Raw genomic sequence first — 9,344 nt, forward strand, 5'->3', positions numbered from 1 at the left:
CCCCAGTGGGAGGACGGCAGCTGCCCGCTCCCTCCTCCCCACACCCCCGCTACCTGCCCAGTCCCCGAAGCGAAGCGTGAGGAGGCTGCGAGCCAGCGGGGCCGAGCCCACAACTTTGCAGCCTCGGGGAGGGCGAGAGCCGGCGTGCAGGGCTCCTCTTGTCCGCGACCAGAGCTTGGTGAGTTCATTTCCCCACTGCTCTGCGGCGGTGCGGCGGCGGCAGACGCGCGGGGGGCGGCTTCCCGGGCGTCCGGGAGGCGGTGGCCGAGAAGCCGGCGGTCGCCCGCGCTGCCTGCCTCGCTAGGGCTCCGGCTGTGCCGCCCGCCGCCGCGGGCGCGGCCGGCGCCAGTGCTAAACGGCCACCGGGCCGCCCCGGCGGTCTCCGATGTCCCTTCTCCCGCACAGGGCCGGGGCTGCAGTGCGGCCGCCCGCCGTGCGCCCCTCACTCTCTCAGCCCGTCCCTCGCCTTCCAGGCGCCGCCGCGCATCTGGAGGCTGCTCCCGCGGCCCCCCTGGCGACCAGCGTGGGGAAGACACTCGCTTCGCCGGATCCCGGGCCGCGGGCTCTCTAGGGTGGTCAGCGCCCCCGCAGCCCCCGGGAGCCCCCAGCGACCACCCCCTGGCGTGCCCTGCGCTGAGCCCCTGCGGCGGAGAGAGACCCGCGGTCCCCACGGCTGGCGCGAGTCTCCTGGGGCACTGGCACCTGCAAAGGGGACTCCAAGGTGATCAGTCACCCAGTGGGGACGGGACAGCCTGGACGGAGGCCTAGTGGCATTCGCCCGTCCTGGGTGCAGCAGCCTTCCCAGAACTTTTCTCGCGCCTCGGGCTCGCCTGCTCCTTAGCCCCTGGAAAAGTTCTCGCGGGCGCCCGGAATCCTATTTTTCAGTGGCTTCCGAAGCCGGGCAGGAACCGGGGCTGTGGGGCGGGGTGGAATAAATTTGTGGTAGGGCTGCGCTCAGCGGCGGGGGTCGATCCCCTGGAAACCTGGCCAAGCATCCACGCCTGCGCCCAGGGAGAGCTTGTTGGCATCGAAGGGGTTTCAGCGCCATCGGGGTTGTTTGGGTTTCTCGCTCCAGGAGGGCGGGAGGAAAGCGCGGAGCGGGGGGCGATTTTAATTTCGTCGCCTCAAATGAAAACGCTCTTTGCCAAGAAATAGCTAGGGCAGCCAGCTTCGGAGAGATGGGCTGACCGGAAACGGCTGACACAGGTATTCCTGCTGCGCCCCCCATCCCACCCATCGCCTTAAGTGCTTGTGGGAATGTATCTATTGTTGTCATTGATTTTTTTCTAAAAAGCCAGGTGGCAGCGGCTGCGTGTGTGTACACACAGATGCACACATACACAAACACAGATACCGAGGCACACACAAATTACACATACAAAATCACACACAAGGAGCACCCCCCGCACACACACACACACACACACACACATACACACACACAGGCAAGCACACATACCCCCAAAGCTCTTTGCGTTATGGGTAAGGTCCCCGAGTATTGCCCAATATGGGCGGGGGGTGGCACGGAGAAAGGGGAGGTGAAACAGTACTTCCAGTAGGTCATTTCTATCTGCCCCCACCCCAGATCTTCTGCTTTCTCCTCCTAGGGGGTCTGAAGGAGGAATCCCAAACCTGGGCACGTCTCCACTGCCATAAAAAAGCAGAGCCCTAGGGGCTTCCCTGGTGGCGCAGTGGTTGAGAGTCCGCCTGCCAATGCAGGGGACGCCGGTTCGTGCCCCGGTGCGGGAGGATCCCACATGCCGCGGAGCGGCTGCGCCCGAGGCCGCGGCAGTGAGAGGCACGCGTACCGCCAAAAAAAAAGGAAAAAGAAAAAAAAAAAAAGCAGAGCCCTAGGCAGCCCCCCGCCCCCGCCCGCCGCTCCTCCACCCCCAGCCACCTCCTACGGACTGAGAACAAGTCCCCACCTCATCCTCCTTGTACCTGACCCCCGGGCCGTCAAGGCGCCGAGGTGCCTCAAAAACGGAGGAGGTGGGCACCAGAAGGTAGGGCTTGGCTCCCAGAGGCTGTCACGATCTCGGGGTCTCACACCTGCTTGGTCACAGGTTAGGGAACCGAGGGACATGGATTTGAGTGGAGCAGGACGGACAGATAGCGCTGGGGAGAGCCCTAGGGAGCCCTCCGGACGCTGCAGTGAGTCTTCCTCTCCCCCTGAGCCCCTTAGGAATGTAATCGAGGATGCTGGCCCTGAGGCTGCTCAACGTGGTGGCCCCCGCCTACTTCCTGTGCATCTCCCTGGTGACCTTCGTGCTGCAGCTCTTCCTCTTCCTGCCTAGTATGCGTGAGGACCCCTCTGCCGCACGGTTCTTCTCACCTGCGCTGCTCCACGGGGCATTCTTCCTGTTCCTCTCAACCAACGCCCTGGGTAATTACGTCCTGGTCATCCAGAACTCCCCAGACGACCTGGACGCCTGCCAGGGGACCGCAGCCAGGAGGGCCCTGTGCCCTCCGCCCAGCGCCCACTTCTGCCGAGTGTGCGCCAGAGTCACCCTGAGGCACGACCATCACTGTTTCTTCACCGGCAACTGCATCGGGAGCAGGAACATGCGCAACTTCATCCTGTTCTGCCTGTACACCTCCCTGGCCTGCCTCTACTCCATGGTGGCCGGCGTGGCCTACATCTCCGCAGTCCTTTCCATCTCCTTCGCCCACCCCCTGGCCTTCCTCACGCTCCTTCCCACCTCCATCAGCCAGTTCTTCTCCGGTGAGTGGGCCTTGGCAGGCAGGTTGGGCCCTATGCAAAGACCTTCTACCTCAACCCCAAGTTTGCCAGGTTTAGCAAATACAGGATGCCCAATTAAATTGTAATTTCAGATAAACAATGCATAACTATTTAATATAAGTATTTCCTGAATATTGCAGCGGACATACTTACACTAAAGTTTTTTAGTTATCTGTTTGAAATTCAGACTAACTGGGCAGGGCTTCCCTGGTGGCGCAGTGGTTGAGGGTGTGCCTGCTGATGCAGGGGACACGGGTTCGTGCCCCGGTCTGGGAAGATCCCACATGCCGCGGAGCGGCTGGGCCCGTGAGCCATGGCCGCTGAGCCTGAGCGTCCGGAGCCTGTGCTCCGCAACGGGAGAGGCCACAACGGTGAGAGGCCCGCGTAACGCAAAAACAAAAACAAAAACAAAAACAAAACAGACTAACTGGGCATGCTGTATGTCAGCTGGCAACCTCCCTCCCCACATCCATCCTCATTCATCTTCTCCTCGGTGCTCGCCACTGTCCATTTGCTCATAGAATTGTGGCAAACCAGGCAATACACCTGCCCTGTGCCAGGAGGGGCTGATTGCTGGCCATCCCTCTGTGCAGCCTGCGAGGTACCCGCATGCTATGTCCTTCCTCTGCCTGGACCCCAATCCTGCTCACACCTTCCTCCGAGGACTTTGCCCTCCAAAGGTCTCGCTGATCAACCACAGTAAGGTTGACCAGGGTTCTGGGCCAGTCCCAGCAGAAGGCTAACCCTCGCCCTCCTACCCACTATATTTGACCCCCCTCCAGGTTGTTCTCCAGTCTGCAGATGGCTCAGAGCAAGGAGCATCCTGGTTGGAGATGCAGCCATATTTAATGGCTCCATCTTCACACCACAGAGCCATGGGACTGGCGTGGGATCTGACCCTCCAGGAGGCTCTTACACTTGCAGGAGCCAGGCCTGTAGACCTTCACACTGGGGCTCAGCTATGCCCCCTGGTGAGGACTGTGCTTTATATAGCATACCCCAAGGAGAGTGGGGTACCAGGCCCAGAGGGACCTGGCTCCTGGTGGCATGAACCAGGCCTTGACACCGGTCAGGAAACACCCTACCTGGCCATGAAATTTGCCCCTACCTCATTTCCTTCACTCCACCTACCCCGGCCTTTGACTCTGACTGACCTGCCTCTTACAATTAGTAGCACGCACATATGGACACGTAGCTGTGCGTGTGTGATGTCATCTCCATTTCTCATGAAGAAACTGAGGCTCAGATGGGGTTAAATGGCTTCCCAGGATCTTACTACTTCCGAGCAGCAGCCTCTGGCCTGCCTCCCAGGTCTTTAGACAACGCGCGGCAGCAGAGGGAATACAGCATGTTTCATACCCCCTTGGCCTTTCAGGGACAAAAAAGACAGAGTGTAGCTTCTTCCACTGAGAACCCCAAATTGTCTTGATATGCCTGGGCTGGACATTCATAAAATTCGGCCCCACTCTGGGGGAAGCCATCGTTTTGGTCTTTGTTGGGGCCTCAGCCCAGTCCTCTGCAGGTGTAAAACTTTGTGCCATTTGGCAGTGGGAACACAGAGGCCCTGGAAGAAGGACCCAGCTATGCGGGTTGCCTTGAGGGCTCGTGGTTGAGCTGGACCCAGAACTCAGAGCTCTCCGACCTTCTGGATCCTGGCGCCAGCATAGGAGGCTGCTGGGACTGAAATAGCCAGGACGAGGGAGGGAAAGTGGGCGGGCTAGGCGGTAGAGTGTGAGCACAGGCAGGTGGAGAGATGAGGAGAGCCAGAGAGGCTGATTACACTTTCTTTTCCAAGTAGTTTCATCACATAAAAATGGATGCTTCCAAAGAGAGGATCTTGAAATGGTTTGATTTAAGCTGGGCTTGAGGCCTGTCCATATGTGCTAGGTTTGGGTGGGAGACAGGAAAGTAAAGAAGAGGAACCTCTTGCTTTGATCTGATGGGGAACAGAGCCAGTCAGTGCCTATCCTGGGGCCCAGATCGCTATTCTAGCAGAAAAATGAGTCCCACTATCTTTTACCTCCTCACCAGACCTACTAGGAAAAGGAGGACAAGACTTCTTTTTCTTTTTATTATTTGGCTGCATTGGGTCTTAGCCGCGGCACGCAGGATCTTCATTGTCGCGTGCGGGATCTTTTGTTGCGGTTCATGGGCTCTTCGCCGCGGCACGCGAGCTTCTCTCTAGTTGTGGTGCTCGGGCTCCAGGGCGCGCGGGCTCCGTAGTGGCGGTGCGGGGGCTCTCTAGTTGTCCCGCGGGCCCTAGAGTGCATGGGCTTAGTTGCCCCATGGCATGTGGGATCTTAGTTCCCCGACCAGGGATTAAACCCACATCCCCTGCACTGGAAGGCAGATTCCTAACCACTGGACCACCAGGGAAGTCCCGAGGCCATGATTTCTAATCTCCAACTCTCCCATCTCATCCTCCTCCTTTGCTGGCCTTTCATCTTTCCCCTTGGCAGCCCTTCTCTCGCCTGCCCTGACACACACCTCACCTGTTCAGCTTCTCCCTTCCTGTCCCTTCTCCCTCTCTTCTCGACCCAAATGGTTGAGGGCACTGCCCTCTCATCTGCTCCAGAGGCCAGGTGGACAGGAGGGTATAAAAAGGGACAAGTCGTTTGCTAGGTTGAGCCGTCCCCAACTGTGGTACTGCCCCTAAGGCAGATCTGCCACCAGAGCATGGGATGGCCGTGTGTGGGCCCCGTGAGCCAGAAGTGGGGGGGGTGTCTTCTGGTGGCTGTACCCACATGCCCTCCGTTGATGCCAGAGAGGAAGGAGACTGGCCAGTTAGATTTTAGAAGCTGTTCTTTCTTTTGGCTTCGTGGGACCAGTACAGGTTGTGTCACTTCTCTGAGCCTCACTCTTCTCATCTGGGAAATGGAGATGACACCATCCGACCTGTGTCATGGCATTTGGAAAGGTACGCCAGTGTGGTGGGTGCCAGAAAGTCCAGTAGAAGGGAAAAGGGGTTAATATGTGTTGAGCAAATATTATGTGCTAACCCCTGTGCAGGTCTCATTTCATCCAATCCTCAGGACAAGTTTGTGAGGTAGGTATTATTATATCATTTTTAAAAACTCAGCAACCAAAGGCTTAACAAGGTTAAGTTGCTTTGAAAGCACACAGCTAGTATGAGTCCAACCCAAGCTTTGGACTCAGAGCTGCTAGCCTCCAGAGCCCACATTCTTCCCACAATACTGCCTCTCTGAAGTTGCTTCTTGATGAATGAGCCACTTTGGGAGGGAGAGAGCTTCTTATCCCAGGATGTATATTAAAGATGCTGGGTGATGATCTGTCAAAGGTGCTATAGGTGCTTGGTGGAAAGCCAGGGTGGAGTGATTGGATGGTGTGACCCTTCAGGCCCATTAGGAATATTCTGTGATTTTCTAAAAGAAGCAGAACTATTATTAAATAGTTCAGAGGAGCTGAGGCAGCCAGGCTAGGCAGCTTCAAACACTTTGAGAGAAAGCATGTCCCCAGATTAGCCTTTTGTAGCTGCTGCAAGGGGCCGGGGAAAGGCCACAAGGTCTTTTCTTCATGCCTTGATTTAGCGCCAGAAAAAAGAGACTGTGGAAAACAGCTTCCATCAGCCCAGGCTTGTCCCTGAGGCTGAGGTGCAAGGCAGGCTTGCGCTCGACAGCTCTGATGTTTGCACATCCCAGCTTGAACGCCATCTTTGCCTGTAGCATTCCTGCACCCCAGAGGGCACCATGGTTCCAGGATCCTTCATCCTGCACATGGCTGCCTGAGCTAACCTATGCTGACAAGGAAGAAGTAGGTCAGAGGCATGGCACAGCCCAAGGTGAGCCCTGTACCGTTGCTGCCCCCTGCCCCCCGTGCAAGCCAGCTGGACTGAGTTTTCCGTCCCCTGGGCAGCAGGACTTTATTTGTCCCCAAGTTTGCAAAGAGAAACCTGCTATCAAAGCTCCTAGGGCTGAGGGCAAGAGGGGGATGCTAATGAGCAAACCTGAATCATATCCACATCCTCCTGGCCACTGAGTCCACCATTGCTCAGATTGGAAAAGAGTTTTTTTTTAATTTATTTATTTGGTTGCACTGGGTCTTAGTTGCGACAGACGGGCTCCTTAGTTGAGGCTCACAGGCTGCTTAATTGTGGCATGCGAACTCTTAGTTGTGGCATGCAGGTGGGATCTCGTTCCCTGACCAGGGATCGAACCTGGGCCCCCTGCATAGGGAGCGTGAAGTCTTAACCACTGTGCCACCAGGGAAGTCCCTGGAAAAGTTTTAAAAGCCCAGCCCTCAGGGGTCTGGGAATGGAAACGTGGGGAGATGAGAAGAGGTCCATGGGCACCACGGGAAGCTGGAGAAGGGAGGAATAGGGTTGAGATTTGCAGAGGTTGAATAGGTTGTAAGGTAGGGTCTCTGGCAGGTACCCGCATCTCACTGGAGGAAGTGATGGTGAGCTTGCCCTGCTGGAGAGAGGGGCTGAGGAGGGCTTTTGAGTTCTCTCCTGGGCCCACTTCCCTGGCTTCTGGGCAGGTCAAGGCTGCTAAAGTTGTAGCCCAGCCAGATCTCCAAGCCCTGGAAAGGAGAAGGAGAAAGCGTGATGGTCTTAAGAGTTAAGCTTGAGCCCCTTTTGGAGGTGGTCTCCTTATCTGTGAAGGATGCCCAGCAGGGAGTGCTGCGCTGAGTGTGAACCAGAATGCTGGCCGCTGCGCACACAATTTCTCTGAATCGTGTAACCCTATGGAGTCGTGGTTGTTATACCCATTTTACATTATGAGCAAACTGCAGCCAGAGAAGTTAAGAAACTTGTGCAAGATCACAGAGCTGGGAGATTCAAACTTAGCACGGACCGGCCACCCCCACTCGGAGGAAGAGCGGGGCATCTCTTACTCAGGGATGTTTAAACCAGTCATGGAGAGTGCTGGTTTAGAGGGGTTTAGGGAAGGTCCAGCTCAAGGCAGGGACCTAGGCTGATGACCTTGGGGGCTTCTTCCAGCCTTAGCAAAGCTCTGACAGGATGCCTGTGGCTGAAAGTCCCAGTGGCCATACTGTCCTCTTTTTAACATTGATGACTGAATTATCCTCTGCACTGCCTTGAAACTCGTGATTTATTCTTCTTGATGACTAGGCCCTGTTCTCCATCATGCTGTCACTTTCCCGAGTCCTCCCAGCCAGTGCTCTCAGCTCCGAGGAGAAGGCACTGCAGTCTAGACAGCTGCCCAGGCACCAGCTCCCTGCTCCAGGGTCCTCAGCTCACTCCTCTCTCCTCCTGAAAAACAACCCTTCTCCCTGTTTCTAGCCCCAAAAGAGAAGGCAGAGAGAGAGAGAGAGAGAGAGATGGTATCACTGACCCTGAGGAAATGCTAGCATCTAGGCACTGCCCATAGAAGCGTCTCCCACGTCCCCAGTTCTCCTCTCTCGCCTCAGGAGCCATCAGCAGTAAGAAGAAGTCAGGACAACTTGTTCCTCTCCCTCGCTGCCGAGCTGAGATGTAGCTTCAATCTCATTAATCTCCCTCCCTAGCGGAAAGCGCCTGCTTGGATGGCAGTTCGGGGCGTGGCCTGGGTGTAAAGCGATTCTGTTGTTTTCCCGCCCCCCTGCAGGCGCTGTCCTTGGTCCTGAAATGTTCGTCATCCTCATGCTCTACCTCTGGTTTGCCGTCGGCCTGGCCTGCGCTGGCTTCTGCTGCCATCAGCTGCTGTTGATCCTCCGGGGGCAGACCCGCCACCAGGTGCGGAAGGGGGTGGCAGTGAAGGCCCGGCCTTGGCGCAAGAACTTACAGGAGGTCTTCGGAAAGAGGTGGCTCCTGGGCCTACTGGTTCCCATGTTCAATGTTGGGAGTGAGAGCTGCAAGCAGCGGGACAAGTAGCAGGCACTCCCATCATTCCTCTGTGTGTGTGTGTTGACTCCTCGTGAACATAAGACCACAGCACCCTGTCTCCACCCATGGCCCACTACAACTTTGGGCTGGTAAGGCCCTAGCATCCACCCCTGGTCTGTAACATACAGAGAACAGCGTTGGCTGGTGGATCATGACAAGGAGGGAAAATGGCCACCGAGGCGTTGCTAGGTTCCCCATGAGCCAGCCTGGTGGCTGCTAACCGTTCAGAGCTTCTCTTTTGTTTCTTCTCCCTTGGGGTGCCTGCTTTTCCCCTCTGCCTGGTTCACCCACGCTCCACCAAGCCTCATGTCATCACTGCTATCTGCTAGAGCTTTTCCTCTTAGCCCCATGTCAGGAGTAGGGAGGGGATTCTTGCTGCTGGTATGAAGCTCCCCAGGACCTGGAGTCTGGCAAAAGGTTTAAAATTACCACGTGTGAGAGGCAGCCAAGTCAGCTCTGCCAGCTGCTAGTGAGGTTGGGAAAGGAGGGGTGTGTGTCTTCATCCCCTCTGTGGAATTGTGAACAATGGGAGGAAGAAAGAACTCAGCAGCTTGCGGCCCAGCCCTCAAGTTGCTGGGAGACAGCAGCCAATGGCCTGGGATTTCTAGCTGCTGTCCCCTGTCCACCCCGCCCCAGCTGGCTACCAGTGCAATCCAGGACCTGGCTGGATGCTTCCTTTCCCTGGCACTCTTCCAGCCTCTGGGTCTTTGCTAGATGCTGGGAAGGCAGGGAAGAAGAGAGAAGGAAAGGGAGATACTG

At 56.7% G+C, this 9,344-nt stretch overlaps 1 protein-coding gene across 1 annotated transcript; it reads left to right on the forward strand.

The window, feature by feature from the left end:
* Positions 1-2,196: 2,196 nt before the first annotated feature.
* On the forward strand, positions 2,197-8,573 carry ZDHHC22 (zinc finger DHHC-type palmitoyltransferase 22). The gene is made up of 2 exons (XM_065872805.1): positions 2,197-2,722; positions 8,308-8,573. Exons 1-2 carry the CDS (start codon positions 2,197-2,199, stop codon positions 8,571-8,573), a joined length of 792 nt encoding a protein of 263 aa, XP_065728877.1.
* Positions 8,574-9,344: the final 771 nt, after the last annotated feature.

Source organism: Phocoena phocoena, chromosome 2, assembly GCF_963924675.1.
Source record: "Phocoena phocoena chromosome 2, mPhoPho1.1, whole genome shotgun sequence".
Classification (NCBI taxonomy): Eukaryota; Metazoa; Chordata; class Mammalia; order Artiodactyla; family Phocoenidae; genus Phocoena; species Phocoena phocoena.